This window comes from Alosa alosa, chromosome 22 (genome assembly GCF_017589495.1).
Source record: "Alosa alosa isolate M-15738 ecotype Scorff River chromosome 22, AALO_Geno_1.1, whole genome shotgun sequence".
Lineage (NCBI taxonomy): Eukaryota > Metazoa > Chordata > Actinopteri > Clupeiformes > Clupeidae > Alosa > Alosa alosa.
Window position 1 is genome coordinate 3,459,364 of NC_063210.1, and position 16,287 is coordinate 3,475,650.

The window sequence follows — 16,287 nt, forward strand, 5'->3', positions numbered from 1 at the left end:
ACCTTCAGATTCAGGCCTTAGTCTTAGTGTGTGTGTGTGTGTGTGTGTGTGTGTTTGGATAAAAGTGTTGGTGTTTCTGTGCGTGTATGTGTAATTGAAGTGTGAGTAATGATGTCCAGTCATAGGCGGAAGCATCCTGCAAAACAGTTTTAGGCCACTGCATCAACATCTGTCAAACCATTTTAATGAAGATCAATACTTGCTCTGCAGAGCAGCTCAGAACTTTGCATCAATGCAGGCCGAACTCATCTCGTATGCCCCTTCAGAAAAACAGCACAGTCTGGATCTCACCACTGGAACTGACAGATCACACAGATCTTTTAGATGGGTCAAGGCCAGACTCAATTCCGCCTGATTAATGGAACAGCAGAGTAAGAGACATATTTCAGATCCAAACACTTCCCCCTCACACACACCCTGTGCCTTCTCTCGTCATAGTCTCCTTGTTCTGTACTTCAGATCTTTCCAGAAGAATCCCACTGACCTTTCAGAAAGTTAGTGCTTGAGTGTGTTCGCTCTGAAATTGGTCCTGTGCACAGAGGAGGTGTTAGCCACTGCAGCGGCTCCACTGTGTGGCGAGGGGGTCCCAAAGCTGATTAGAGGCCCGGGCCTCCTGTCTCCACAGAGACAATGAAGTGTGGAAATGGAGGATTAATGATAATCGGATGATATGCAGGGCACCAAATGGGGAGCGCTCACCTCTGCTGACCCGGTCCCCGAGCAGCGATAAGTGGTCCTATCGGGGGAAATTGAGTTAGAGAGCGTTAACTCGCCAGCATGTGTCTTTCGCCCTGTCACTCGGATGCCGTCACTTCAGCCGGATTACTCCATTATTCGCTAATTTTTTAACCCTTAAAGGAGTACGATGGGAATGTTGGGAAATGAACGTTCTAAAGAATATCTGGGTTCATTGAATTCAACCAGAGCCATATAAAGGTATCTTCTATCTACAAGGCTCTGAATTCAACATAGAATTTTAGAACCTTCAATTGCTGTGGAACGGAATCTTCTGTTAGAATGTTCAAAAACCTTTAAATGTTTTAATCAGGCTCTGGGTTTTATTAGCACATGGGCAGAGCTTCAGTCGCAGTGTCCCCCCCAAAAAAAACACCTCTTATAGAACCAAAAGGAACTCTGCAGAGCTTCAGTCGCAGTGTCCCCCAAAACAACACTACCTCTTATAAAACCAAAAGGAACTCTGCCTATGGCACTGTTTTTTTGGGAGCTTTAATTTGTTTGTTCCATTTGGAGGTTATCTGTCCAGTGTTCCAGGATGATTTACATATCTTAACTACATATTGAGGAGAACTGAGAACCCAATTTGCTTTAGCACCAACCAGTGTATGCACAGAGCCTTGAATAGACACAATTAAATGTTTGAGCTCAGACAGCAAAAGGCCAAAGTCAATGCATAATTAATTTGCATTTGAAATGCACCTTGCATCACATTAATCTTTCAACTCTTTAATCATGTATGTAATCTTTGGAGTGAGGGGGAAAAAATGCCGTGCTGCTTATCTAACAGTCTCTGTATTGGCTGTCTTTTTCAAGGCTCGGAAATGTCAAGGGTATCAGTAGCTCCCGCGCTAGCGGCAGCCTGTGCGTCTTTCCAGTGCTGCCTCCTCTAAAGGTAGCGGCGCTGCATAATGTCTTAGTGTTTGGCCATGCAGAGCGAGTACTAATGGAAGTCAAACTCTATCTCCTGATCCAATATGAAAATATACTCATCATAGTGATCACAGCGATATGATGACAAATTGATGAGCGCCACGAGCTTCATCAATCTTTATGTCCTCGGCCCGTGCCTGTGTGTGTGTGTGTGTGTGTGTGTGTGTGTGTGTGTGTGTGTGTGTGTGTGTGCCGCTCGCGCTCTTCAGGCGTTGGAGTGGGCCGCAACCTTATTACCAGCTGGCCTTAATGAATCTCTCCACCTCGGAGAGACTACAAAGGCATCCTCCGAGTCTGTCCTACACAGGCCTCATCAGACTTCAGAAGGGACTCTCCGTGCGGAGACAAAACGGCGCAGTCAGAGGCAGACGCTTACAACGTCCCCAGTCGCTACGCACGTCCCAGATAATCCCCGTAAATCTCACCGCACCCCAAACAGAGACCCCCTTCATAAGGAGCATGATCAGATTTTCTTCCGACTTAATAACAAGTCTGTCCTTTGGCATGTGTGTGATTACATTGGATCATTAGGCAAAAAGATGGATGTGTCTGCCAAATGCCACACTTTGCCACTATCCAATTTTACAGCCCGAGTGGTTCTCTGCAAAGTTTGTCTTGCATCCCATTGCATCCCATTCTTTTCAAAGGTTTGTGCTTCTCGAGAAATCCATGGAAATACAAAGCAGTTGAAAATAACCATTAAGAGACAATCCCACAGTGGTGTGTGTGGCGGACTTGAAAAGGAATCAAACATGAAGAAGTCTGCGTGATGAACTGCACAATGACAGCAGAAATGTGTAAACATCCTTTTACAAGTCCTGGATCAAAACTTCTAAAATCACCATGCTTTAGGATTTCACACTGAGTGTGTTTCACACTGGAATATTCACAACTTTGTTTTCAGCAGGGACTGAAAAGCAAACTAACCAATATGCCAGGCATATGAAACACAGCACACAAAGGGTATGCCATGTCTACACACACTCAACATCACATCAAAAGAAACAGATATAGAGATAAAGAGAGAGAGAGAGAGAGAGAGAGAGAATATGGAGTGTACATGGCGTCCTCATCAGCTTGGCCTGCTCATCTGCACCTTTAATTGATTAACTGTTAGGACACCTGGTGTCCAGGGTGTCTTTAAAAGGCACCCTGATGCATTGTGGGTTAGAGAGCGGGCGTAGGGTTGTTGGTGGCAACAGCAGACCTGAGTCTGGGTTTTGTTAGGTTTTGGTATTTCTTTTCTTTAATTTATTTAGCACCACTACATTACTCCGTGCATCCATACATTGCCTACACCACTGACTACTGACATATTCAGGGTTTATTATTTATTATTTTGGGTTGGTTATGTTAAACGCTCTCAATAAATTATTGTTAACTCTTCTCTGCGGTGTGGCGTGTGCCCTTGTTTTTGTCTCGTCCTCGAGCCAGGACGTTACAAATGGGGGCTCGAGTCCGGTTAGTTTAAACGTCTTGAGAGAACCCGGTACGTTGATCTGATCTTTGTTTGTAGGCTACTTGTTCTTTGTTGGTCCATCTGCTTTAGGCAGTGGTTTTGTTCGCTTCCTATTGGTTGATATCGATTCAAAGTTTTGTTAATTGAAAGAGCGGTAGGCCTAATTGCTTTGATTGTTTGTTGCGGTAGAGACGCGCCCACTTTTGGAAGTCGTTTGTTTGTTCTGGCGTTTTGAGGACGTGTGCCAGTATTGCTGTAAGGTAAGTACTATCATTTATGTGCAAAGAAATAATAATTAGGGATGGGCAAAGCGAGGCTTTATGAAACACTGAAACGTTCGAAGCAATTGTGCCGAACTTTTCCGAGGCTTCGAAACAATTCCGACACCTCAGAGCTGTTTAGGGTGAAACAAATCTGTCAAATGTTTCGTATTGGAGATGTAGTCTTTAAAGTTCGTGGCTCACTGTGTTACCTGTGTTCAGTCTTTGTCAAAAGCTAAGCAGTCATGCCCTTGGTCAATTACTGGATGGGAGACCACATGAAGTCACAATAAAGAGAATCTTATTGCTGCCGCTAGTGTTCTCTAAATCACTTTCTTCTTATAAAAACTCTCGATTTTTGACCATTCTGAGAGTTTAGTTGAAACTGTATGGTTAATGATGAAGTAAGAAAACATACAGATACGATCTGAAACAGTAAGCTACCTTACCAATCAAACGGGGATCGAACCACATTTAAGCAGCCTGGGCTACCGTGCAAAAAACACCCTCACTAACCACTACACCATCATGGTTATTGCTTGAGATAAGTCTGCACTGTTAATTGAACGCTCGGGCACGCCTGCCGACACCAGTGAAATGCACCGAAGGTTCACTTAACTTTGGTCACATGACATGGCGGTTTTGAACCACGTTTCGAAGCAGTGTTTCGAAACACTTGTGCTTCGAAGCTGACACTGATTCGAGACGTCGGTTTCGAAAGTCACACTCCTAATAATAATAGGCCTACGTTGTCTTTTTGGAGTTAACTCCCCTGTGAGGTGTAGCGGTGTGCTTCCTTTGAGGCACATCGGGGCTGGGGTATAGTGTTGCGGTGAAGGTGAGTAGAAGCATTTGCTCGGGGGCACTTCCACAGTGTGAGGTTCGTTGCAGATTTTACTGTCGCGTTCCGATCTCTGCTGGAATCAGTGTGAGCCGCCGCCGAAGATAAAGGTTCTTTTTCGGTTGCTCTTACCCGTGCACAAATACCCCTCATCGGTAGCCACATGAAGAGTGAGGTTTATAGTAATGAGAGTACTTTTTGGGTAGGTAGCCTAGGTAGTTGGGGAGTTCCAAATTAGTCGCACATTATTTGGTAGTATTTTTCCTTTGGCACTAGCTGGATTTGATTATGACTGCCGACGAGTTTGTGAGTTCTCCGTCTTGGGAGGTGTTTCATAGTTGCACAAAGGATGAATTGTTGAAAATTGCAGGGCATTATGAGCTGACGATTAGTGAAAAGAAAAGGAGGCCATTAAAGGAACCATATGTAAGATTGTGGCCAAAACTGATACTGCAATCACTTTCAAATTACTGTAGAGAGGTGTATCCCCTCGCCCTCCCCCCTGATTCGAGGTTGCCAACCCAGATGCCGAAACACTGCTGATTTCGTGATTAGTAGATAGGTGGAGGGTGGCACATCAGGCCAAAACATGACATGACAAAACACAACATCAACATCAGTTGAGGGCTGCAACTTCACTTTTTAAAATGACAATATCCTGGCTGGACTACTGTTGTCAGTGATATAAGTATTTGAAATGAACATGATTTCTTAATGTCTAGTGACATATCAGGGCCAATTTATGATTAATTGAAATACATTTCTTACATACGGTTCCGTTAAACGTAGGTTGCGCTTGAGTTAAATTGAGAAAGGAATATTGGCCGAAGCTTCTCCGAGTTTGCTGCCTGAAAAGCCACAGGGCAGCGCGTTGTCTTTCGATCAGCAGAAAGATTTGTTGTTGCTCCAGATTCAGCGTGATAAACTGATATGAGGCCGAAATGTCTAAAGTGCAGTTAGAGAAGGCACGTTTAGATATGCAGCATCTTAAATTAAGTATGGTTAAGGAGGGTACTCTGCCAGATTCAGCAGTTAATGAATTTTCTGTAGGCTCGTCTGATACGACACATAATTTGAGATTGGTTCCACAGTTTAATGAAAAAGATCCAGACATTTTCTTCACACTGTTTGAGCGTGTTGCGTGAGCCAGGCGTTGGTCTGACACTGAACGTACACTCTTGCTCTCTTGTGTTTTAACTGGGCGGGCGCAAGAGGCGTATTCTTCTTTAAATAATGAAGATTGTAAATACTACGCGAAGGTTGTGCCAGAGGCTTACCGTGTGCGTTTTCGTTCGAGTAAAAAGGAAACTGAGTAGACGCATTTGGAGTTCATGCGTGATCTGAATAAACACTTTACTCATTGGTGTTCTGCCCAAGGAGTAAGCACTTTCCTTGAGCTGTCCAATCTCATTGTTTTGGAACAGTTTAAAAATTCTGTACCTGATCGAGTTGTTACATTCATTAATGAACATGCTATTCAATCTGTTGAGGAGGCTGCAAGGTTGGCTGATTTTTGTATTAACCCATACTGTTTTTTTTTCTGAACGACATACTTCTGATGCGAGTTTCAGGCAACCTATTCGTTCTCGTTCTCCTACATTTAAGGGTAGCTCAGATTTTGATTTGGTGTGCAATTATTGTAGAGAAAGGGGTCATTGGAAGAGAGACTGTCCGGCACAGAGATATAGGCCAGAACATCCCAGTGTTGCATGGCAACTGGCTCCCATGTTAACTGGCTGCGTTGATGACGTTTCATGATTGATGACGAGTCTTTGACAGATGTGGCCGCTTGCAGATGTCACTTTCTGATATATTAGAGACACACACAAATATGCATGACATGTTTAAAAGTCAAAATTGTATGTAGTACTACATGCATTGGACCATGAATATGCCACCCAAAAAACAAACACCTAAATTAACTCCACGTGGGTATCGAACCACGAAAAAATTGACCTGTTTTCTTGGTAATAGCGTCTATCCACTTGCGCCTCGAACCAGCTGACGGTACTCACAGAAATTGACTTCAGTTGTATGATTAAAAGAAGTCAGCTAACGTTATTATAATTGTAACAAGTTAACATAGCTGTTTATGTTATCTGGCTACCATGTTATCATGCTACCGTTGCCCAAGCCATTTAGTAGGCCTTCAAAGTATCATGGTTAAGTTTTACAAACGTTTCACTGAGGTTGGGCTGTGGCCGCCCCTACCTGAAGTGTCTAGAGCCACATGAACGTCAGCAAATAAATTAAATTAAAATGTGTTGCCTAATTGTGTATCCTTTTGTCCAGCCTATTCTTTTAAGAATTCAGTTCATGAAACACAGGCATTGAAACCCACATTGCAATGGGCAGGAGAAGTCTATAACGTGTCCATATTTTACACAAACTTTGAGCACAGGGAGAGTCAAAACTCTTAGGCTTATAGGCTATTAACGTTAATGTTGCTGACATGTAAACATGGGTTTGATGTTTTTTTGATACTTTATTTCCCAATTCACGAGTTGGTGCTTCTCCTGTGGCGCAACAGGTTAATGCCTTTACATTGCTTTTTCACGCAGTCGACATGGATTCAATCCTCCTCATCACACGTTTTTTTTTTATTATTTATTTATTTTTAGACCAGCAATGCTTCCTCAATTTAGGCTACAGATACTAGGTGGCCACAGAGAGCCTGACCAGCAGTCAGTGAAATTTTTGAAAACTTAACCATGATACTTTGAAGACCTACTGGCTTGGGCAACTGCTGTAGCAAGACAACACCATCAGCCGTGTTAACTTGCTACAATCATCAGCTGACTTCTTCTAATTGTATAGACTAAGTCAAGTAAATTTCCCAATGATTTATCAGCTGGTTCGTGGCGCAAGTACGTAGATGAATGATTATCATGTAGGAGGTTTCATTTAGGAAGCAGGTTCGATACCCACATGGAGTTATTATTTGGGTATTTATTTTTTTGGTGGCATATTCATGGTCCAGTGTATGTAGCGTACTACAGACAATTTTGGCATTTAAATATGTCATGCATGTATTTGTTCGTCTCAAGTTTCCATCAGAAAGTGACAAATCTGCAAGCGGCCACATCTGTCAAAGAAACGTCATCACTCATGAAACGTCATCAACGCATCCAGTTAACATGGGTGCCAGTTGCCATGTAACACCGGTAATGCACATGTTAAACCTAGCGCTTTGGCAGCGCCAGTTTCTTTTGCTGGTGATGAGAAGCAATTGGAAACTCTAGAGAAGCTAAAGATGTTGGGTCCTAACGTGTCATTTTCCCCTTTTATCACAGAAGGTTCAGTGTCTCTTGCAGGCTGTAATGAGTGTGTTCCAGTGAAGATCCTACGAGATACTGGATCAATTGAGTCCTTTATATTGCAATCCGTTTTGCCTTTTTCTCAGCAGTCAGATACGGGAGTCTGTATGTTGATACAGGGAATGGGTCTTAACGTCTTGTCTGTTCCTGTCCACAAAGTTACCCTAAGATCTGATTTGGTGCAGGGAGAAGTTGTGCTTGGGGTACGGCCAACTTTGCCTGTTGCGGGGGTGCAGGTGATTTTGGGTAATGGACTTGCAGGTGAACGTGTGTGGGGTTCGTGGTTTCTACTCAGGGTCCTGCTGGTCCAGACCAGGATCTAGTGCCTGATGTTGGGGAAGCAGTGGGTATGGTAACATGTGCTACAAACAGCAATGCTAAAGCTGATACGAAGGAGTGAGTCGACATCTAGTGTGTTGCCTGTGCCTGACCGTGCTAATTTGCCCTCTCTTTTGTCTGATTTTGGCAAGGAACAAAAAGATTTGCCCTTGTTAGAAAAGTTCGCCCCTGGTTTTTCTGATGTTGGTGCGTCTAGTGCTGCGCATGGTGATGTTGTGCAGAGTGGGGTACTGGGGTGCAAGTCGGTTCCACATGGGGAACAGTCGGTTGGACCACAAAATGTTCAAGTCATTGTGCCTACTAAGTATCGCAGTTCTGTGCTCCAGGTTACACATGAACAGTGTGGACACCTGGCTGCTCGAAAAACTCGAGTCAGAAGCAGACCTGAGTCTGGGTTTTGTTAGGTTTTGGTATTTCTTTTCTTTAATTTATTTAGCACCACTACATTACTCCGTGCATCCATACATTGCCTACACCACTGACTACTGACATATTCAGGGTTTCTAATTATTTTGGGTTGGTTATGTTAAACGCTCTCAATAAATTATTGTTAAATCTTCTCTGCGGTGTGGCGTGTGCCCTTGTTTTTGTCTCGTCCTCGAGCCAGGACGTTACACAAGTCCTGGATCAAAACTTCTAAAATCACCATGCTTTAGGATTTCACACTGAGTGTGTTTCACACTGGAATATTCACAACTTTGTTTTCAGCAGGGACTGAAAAGCAAACTAACCAATATGCCCGGCATATGAAACACACAAAGGGTATGCCATGTCTACACACACTCAACATCACATCAAAAGAAACAGATATATATATATATGAGAGAGAGAGAGAGAATATGGAGTGTGTTGATACATATATATACAGTATGTCTAAATATTTCTGTTAGAAGCCTTTATCTCTCATGTACCGTCTTAAAATACAGACTTTTTCTGATGCAATAACGTCAATTAATCTAGTCCATCAATTAATCAATATGACTCCGGGTGAATGTCTGTGTCCGTCAGCCATTAAGCTGGCTGAGCTTCTATGGGAGTTTGGAACTGAGTCAGGGGCGAGGGCAACCAGACAGCATTGCAATGCAGCTCAGTGTAGACCTGCCTGACCTGTTTAAGGTAATGGATGGAATGAAAACCGAAAAGTAATGTCACTTCTCCTCCAACAATTAGAATAAATTACAGCACGAAACACGGGCCTAAATGATGGAGAAGGCATTTCTCCTGAATGGGGCTCTGCAGACAAACTGCAGAGGAGCTTGTGAGGGTTGGTGTAACATTCTGCATGCTGTCTCTTGAGGAAAAGAATCTTAAAGGTCGAGTCAAAATAATGTGAGTGCAGGCCGCTTCGTCAGCCTTCTGTCCATACTCAAGGTAACATTAAGGCAATCAATGTCTCTGAGCTGAGATGCATGACAGGGAATAGGCTGAAATGTAATTACCTCTCTAGCCCTCTTAATCTTTCATTCTTCCCTTCCTCTTTCCTGCTCTATCTATCTTGCTCTATCCCCCCTTTTTCCCCTTTCTTCTGTTTCAGCACAGTCTGCAGTCCTGGTTCAGTGACCATCTATCTGTACAGTAAATTGGGAACACACAAAAGCTGAGGTGAGACTCCAGAACAGAAAGCCCCCTATCCATCTGGAGGAGGGGAGAGGGGAAGGACACAAAGGGGGGCCAATGACAGAGGCACAGCCACGGAAAACTCCTCCATTCTCTTCATGCAGTCATTACGCGCCAGTCCCCTTGATTTAAATGGGACAATTGCCCACCTCTTATCTTTCAGCTGGACAGAAGCACCAGGGTCAAAGGTCCCGGGCTCCGGAACACTCACTTAGCACAAGATGGCCCTTTAGCTTTGTGAAGCGAAAAGGCAAGTCAACGAGCCATGAGATACAGTAGATCACTATCTTAAGGTCGGCCACAAGAGTGCGTGCACAGGTGACCATCTACCAGTCGCCTACAGATATCGGTTTTCATTAAACCAACTGGCATATCACGCTGTCTGAGCTCAACCTGAAACCAAGGAAGGGTAAAAAATGCAGCGGTATCGTCAACAAAAATGAAAACAAACATTAGCTGCTCAATGCATCATCTGCATAACCAAAAGCATTTGCAAGTACAATCGACCAATTAGAATATCAGAACCTTTTTTGTTTGAGGGGGGGAAAAAACAACCCCATGCTAATTATAGTCTCAGCAATCTCCCCAATCAGGTCAGGATGTACCGCCAGAGGAGCAGGAGAAGGATAGGAGAGGGAGGAGACGAAGGAGGCGCTTACCTGGGCGGTGAGGAGAGAGGAAGGGGATCTTTATGGGGGACAGCGAGAGGAGGTGGAGGGGGTGCGCAGAGGAGGCCGACGGCCCCTGGGCCACCTCCGATTCCATGGCCATCATGGCGGCGGCCGCCAACGCGATCCTCTTGTTGCTGCGCACTCGCTTGATAGCCACCGGACAGCCTGGAGACAGAAACACAGACGCAATTCACCAGGGGCTCGCCAGGTTTCTTAAACGCGAGACTGTAAAGAACTTTTTGTGGTCGGAGAATAAGTAATTTTGTTTTACAGATAGAAATTACTTTTACATATTCTTGACTTCTTATGACACAGAGGCCAGAGTCACCGCTCCAAAAGCTTACCTGCAGGCTGTGATGCTCAGCAACTCAGAACAAAACTTCTTCCATCTCACTACTGCCGAGGGCTCGACTGCATGGCTTTGCAAAGGCTCATGGGATAGACTATTTGAATGGTGCAGTCATTAACAGAGATAATGTGTTCAAACAAGAGGAGCGTTCTAAAGGAGAGTTCTATGGCCGTGGACATTATCACTGTTTAATTTCTCTCCAGGCATACCCAACTGCTTTGACACCGGAATCAATAAACATCGCCATTTAAATGTAATCACGGCTGCACTCTAGCTACATGCAGCTGTACAGTGGGTTGTTTCAACACTAACTGGTGATGACTTTCAGGATTGCGACTGGGGTGCATAGATGATTGACTGAGCAGGCGCCAGCCTCTAAGGGGAAGAGTGTGTAATGACATCAGTCCACAGCTGCAGCAAATGCTTTTAAAACCCAAACTCTTGAGTACCAATTAAGCCTGACAGCACCCCCCCACACACACACACAGCCACCACCCCTCTATATCCCCCCCCCCAGCTTGTCCCTCTGATGGAGTGGACGCCTGTAATAGGGGACGGTAATGAGGAGGCTTTTACCGACAGGAGCCAAAGCTTCTGATAAGGAGGAGAGGCAGAACTTGGCAACGGGTGCGGATGGCACCGCACACAAAAAAAGAGAAAAGGCATAATGAGTCAGTAGTTGGTGAGCTAGCAGCCCGGCAAGCACCTGCATATCAAACAGACGAGGAAACCACTCCTACATCTGATGTGAAAAGAGCCTTTTTTAGCTTCCATGGCCCGCCAATGACGACAGCCCAAAATGAAAGTGGCTAAAGTCAACATGAGAGTCGTGTAAAACAGAACTGCTCTTTCATCCTCCAAGTGCTAATATTTAGCTTATTTCATTTTCATTTTGTTTTGCTTTTTTCTCTGCTCAGTGCTGTGTTCCCTCCCTTTTGTTTCCCAATTAAATAGCTGTCAACAATGCTTTCATAGAATTTATCCTCCCTGCCTCAGTTCAATGATGGGTCTATTAGACTGAAGTCATCTATCACAGAGCTTTACTGCAGGAGCCAGGGATGGGACTATGATCAAGACTCAACAAATGGGGATCCCTGTAAGCAAATGTGCCAAACAAAGGCCCCTCACAAGAGCATATGAATGAAGCTGTACAAACCATTTCCTATGTGGATTACACTGGAGAGTGTGTGGATGCAGCAGGAGACATGTCTGCTGTGATCATCCCTTATTGCAGGTTACAGCAGTACACTGAGACATTAGACATAGGTGGAGTTAGAGAAGGTATGTAGCTGGTGTAGAACTCACAACAGAAGTGCTGTGTTTGCTACATTCTCACTGGAATAAAACAGACTTTGAACATTTCCAGCCTGGAACAAAGGTTTGTTTGACAAGCATATTTTCACATAGCTTGTAGCAGAAGTGCTGCATCTGTATGTGTGGATTCTATCATCCCTATAAAATAATCAAATCCTAAGGATACACTTTTGATAATGCCGATTGGCAACATAAACCCTCTGCAAAATGGGCAGATCTCAGAATGTGCCCCACATCACAACCATTCCCCCGCATGCCTGACATAGCCAGAGGAAAAGGCAAACGACGTAGTCAGGGAGAAAGTGACAAAGAAAGAAAGCAAAAGGATAGAAAGAAAAAGGGAGAGCGAGAGAGATAGATAAAAGAGAGAGAGAGAGTGGTGGTGACATCCTAAAACAATTAGAATCACAATGCAGCTTCCCCACACTAACCCCGCACACAACCCCCCCCAGAACCAGCAGCACTTTATCTAATGGGGGCGAGTGGGAAGATCTGAGGGAGTGTGGTTAGCATGCAAGAGTGTGCCACTAAAATGAGGCCACCAGGGATAACTCATACAGCGCCGCTCCAAAGCCACTGCAGAGTGACTGCAAAGACAGATGTTTTTAAAAAGACAAGTAAGAGATGGGGGAGAAGTCCTCCTGTCACATGAAGGCACAACTGGGACTAGGGACTCGGGATGAAAAAAAAAAAAAAAAAAAAAAGGTGACTGCAACCGCTCACCACCTCCTGAGCGATGAAAAATTAAAGCAGAACAACTTCAGTTTAACACCTAACCACAGGACATGCCACGGGTGGATGCTGAAGATGCGTGACAAGCAGCCTGACACCCCATTATTTGGACAAAGCCCTCAGTGGGCAGCTCCTGAGATGAGAATTGTGACTTATGTATCTGATAGTGGCTCACCCCGAAAGAAAACATGAACAAGACAGCCAGGCAGATCTTAAGGTGAACAAAGCAAATCTTAAAACGTCACTGGGAATACTGTCTTTTGAGTGTACTTATTTACTCCGTTATTTACCTATTTCTTTTTCACTTTCAGGGCTACTTTCTTCTGTCTCGTGATCTGTGCTGCCTGAGTGAAGCACAGAAGAAAGAAAAAAGCAAACAGCATCAGTGTCTGTGCCTTCTAAATTACTCTGGCAGAGAAACTAGACACCTACTCTGTCCCTCTCTCACCTCTCTCTCTCTCTCTCTCTCTCTCTCTCTCTCTCTCTCTCTCTCTCTCTCTGTCTCTCTCTGGGGTGGCAATTACCGCTCCCCAGCACTTAAATGTCCAGTCCTGTCTCAGGCAAACCCAGGAAAATAAGTCTTCATTAGCTTCTTAAACTGAGATTCTGTCTGATATTTCAATAGAAGCTGCCCTCACATACAGACAACCATAAAGTTTGCACACAGAAGATGCGAGGACACTCCATGTTATTCCTGGTGCTCTCTTCTCTTTGTGGTATTTCTGCTGATGATGTTCTGCCCTCTCTAATGCTGACAATAAGCAGTGCTGGAAGAAGCCTGAGACGCCGGGGAGCTGTCCATTATGTCTGTGGTCCTGAAACAGCAGGCTAGAGCACACACTGAATCTCTCTCTCTCTCTCCCTCTCCCTCTCTCCCTCCCTCCACGTACTCCATCCATCAGCGTAGCCCTGAGACTACCCCAGTGCTGTTCCAGTGCTCAGGTCCCCCCTGCATAGCCTCTATAATGAACTGGCAACTTAACCTATGCTTTCTTATGGCCTGTGGGAAAAAATCTTTGTGTTTATTTCATCTTTATTCTCACAGAGCCTTTATATTCTAATGTACTCCTGCAACCCCCATCTTGACTAGTAATGAAATATGTTTTTGCTAAACAAAGCCCTGATAATAATGCCGAGGGCCTTTGTTTTCTCTGAAAAAATGGATCAGCTCAACCTATTCCTGGATGTGCTTTCCCACACTAATCTATGAGAGAGCTAAGAGCCTGGCCTGACAAGGAAGGGTGGGGGCCAGGGTGGCAGGGGAGAAGATGCACCACCTCACTGAAGGAGCAGATTGCACTGCCTGCTCGCGGCTCATCAGATGGAGGCCATACTGCACCGCTTAGCCCACTGCTCCGGCTGAAGGAAATATGACTTTTCCTCTGAAGGGCAAGCACCCCGGTTCCGATCAATTAGTACACACAATGGGCTTCAAAGTCAGCTGCCGTCTAATTAACTGTTTCTTTCTGCTGATTCGGAAACAAATTCTGTTTGAACTGATGTTTAACCATATGTGAGGCAATAGTCTGGATGAGATGTGGCAAATCACTTCAGGGGTGACACGCTCTGCTGAACGCTCTCAGATCAGCCAAAGTAAACAGAAATATTTATGACTGTGCTGTTGTGAAGACAGAATAAAAGGCTGCATTGATGATGTTGCATTGTGTTGTGCAACACACAGATACCCCACTTTTTAAGGTGTCACTTTTCACCTACAGTATGTTCCTGGAGTCAAAATGTGTGTCTATCTCGCCAACCGTCTGTGTGTCTACCTCCCCCATGTCTCCTCAAGACTGGATCAATTTACTGAATTCTTTTAGCCACAATAAAGTCAATCTTTTCTCATATTTTGTTCTCATTTTGGATATTGAGTTTTCTCGGTGAGAAAAATGGAGCATGAACAGCCTCCACGAGAGAGCGTTCAGGAGCTCACTCCTGCTGATGGTCCCTTGGAGTCTCCTAAGCCTTCTTGAAGAGCAATGCTGCGGCATTCCTGCACAACGCTTCACTGCCTCATCCCAAATCGACCAATCAACTTTCATCTCAATTTTCCAGCACCTGCAATTTCATGACAAAGGGTTCAGAGTGACTTTTCACATTTCATTAGGCTCCGTCAATAACCAGAGGTTGCAAACGCAGTGAGATGAGAAATATGAGTTTAGGGGCAGTTCTAGAGGGCAGTCATCTATGGTAATTGGCCTTTTAGAGGGCAGTTCTATTTTTTGAGTTTTTAACGGCACAAGGTTGGGGTACAACTTTAACACTTTGATTGTTTTTAAGGCATTAATAGGAAGAGAAAACTGAGAAAGATAGCCTTTCATGGAAACATCTAACGATTCAAGACCAACATGCCTAGACCTTTGTCTTTTTAATTAAATGCCTAGACCTTTGTATGAGGTTTTCCAGCATAGTAACCTGAGGTCAAAATGTTTCAATAGTGTATGGCCACAACCTTGGGCTGGACCTAGTGCCACTGAAAGTCTTCTTGATTTTGTTGGAGGGAGAGGCAAAACAAACAGCAAATTCACAGTGCCATAAATAATGTATTCCATTATACTGCTATTCATAGAATTTTCTTTTAGGCAGGATGCTCTATTTAAATTATACAATAGGGTTTGATTGTTGTTGTTTGCATATTGTGTTAGAAAGGCATGCTCCTCATGCATAGAATAGTTGGGACAATCACGCATATCAGCTGGCAATGGATCTGAATATAACCTCAAAGTACTCCAGATAAACATAGAACATCTCACACTAGCAAGGTCACGCATGTTGTGAGCATAACACATGCTTGGGATGTTTTTGCTTGTAAAAGCCACTACTGCATGTCTGATGAGATCATGCACTTTAACCCATTTACTCCTGAAATGCCTGCTAAAAACGCCTATAGAATCCTATGGCATTCTAGACTAAATAACCTTATTTCCTGAGGGTTTTCTGAAAAAATACTAAGAATTGTCAACGTCTACCAAAACCTTACTATCTAAGCCTCTGCACACCTAGAAACATGAAATAAAAGCATGCTGCGCCACGCAGCAACCAGCAACCAATGCTTGCGGAGATAGAGATAGAATGTTGCGTCGTGCAGCATCCAGCACGAATGGGTTAAAACACAGCCAAACTCAGATGAGCAGCCCTTGAGAGAAAGTAGCCTTGAAAGAAAATGGCCTATCAGAGCTGGAAATGACCACTCAATCTGCCCAGACTCAGACATTTGTTTACAGAATTGTTCATTAAATGGCAGATTGATGGCACCACCAGAAAAGGCAGTGACTGAACCTGTTTCATTCAGTGTGATATATCGCAGGAATTTATGGTTATGTCCTCTGCATTCAACTGATGGAGTCATTGGTGCAAAAGCAGGATCAATGTGTGTTCCCCTAAAGACTATAAGGAGGTCACCTTAGCAATTGCAGTTCAAAAACTTCCAAATGAGAGTGATGAGCTAAATACATAATTTGAATAATTATGAGAAGAATATCAAGTAAGAGAACTGGTATTGGTTTTGATAGATTTTCTTTTCAGTAATATTATCAGCATATTAAAGATATTATTTGAAGATACCATTTTCTTGTAGTTCTGTTCTGGGGTGTTTGGCATATAAAAAACACACATGCAATGACAACAGCAATGACGATAGCCACATTGTTTCTGCCTTACGGCAGTGGAAATTTTACATTCAACTGAGTACTGAGATGTCTTAACATCTAAACAGAAGAC

General features: G+C 43.9%; 1 protein-coding gene across 2 annotated transcripts in view; it reads right to left on the reverse strand.

The window, feature by feature from the left end:
• The window catches only part of tcerg1l (transcription elongation regulator 1 like), an 85,572-nt gene that overhangs the window by 62,825 nt on the left and 6,460 nt on the right, over positions 1 to 16,287 (reverse strand). For both annotated transcript variants that reach the window (XM_048234142.1, XM_048234143.1), the window contains exon 6: positions 10,161 to 10,337. In XM_048234142.1, the coding sequence (XP_048090099.1) occupies positions 10,161 to 10,337 (177 nt within the window). The remainder of the gene's footprint in view (positions 1 to 10,160; positions 10,338 to 16,287) is intronic.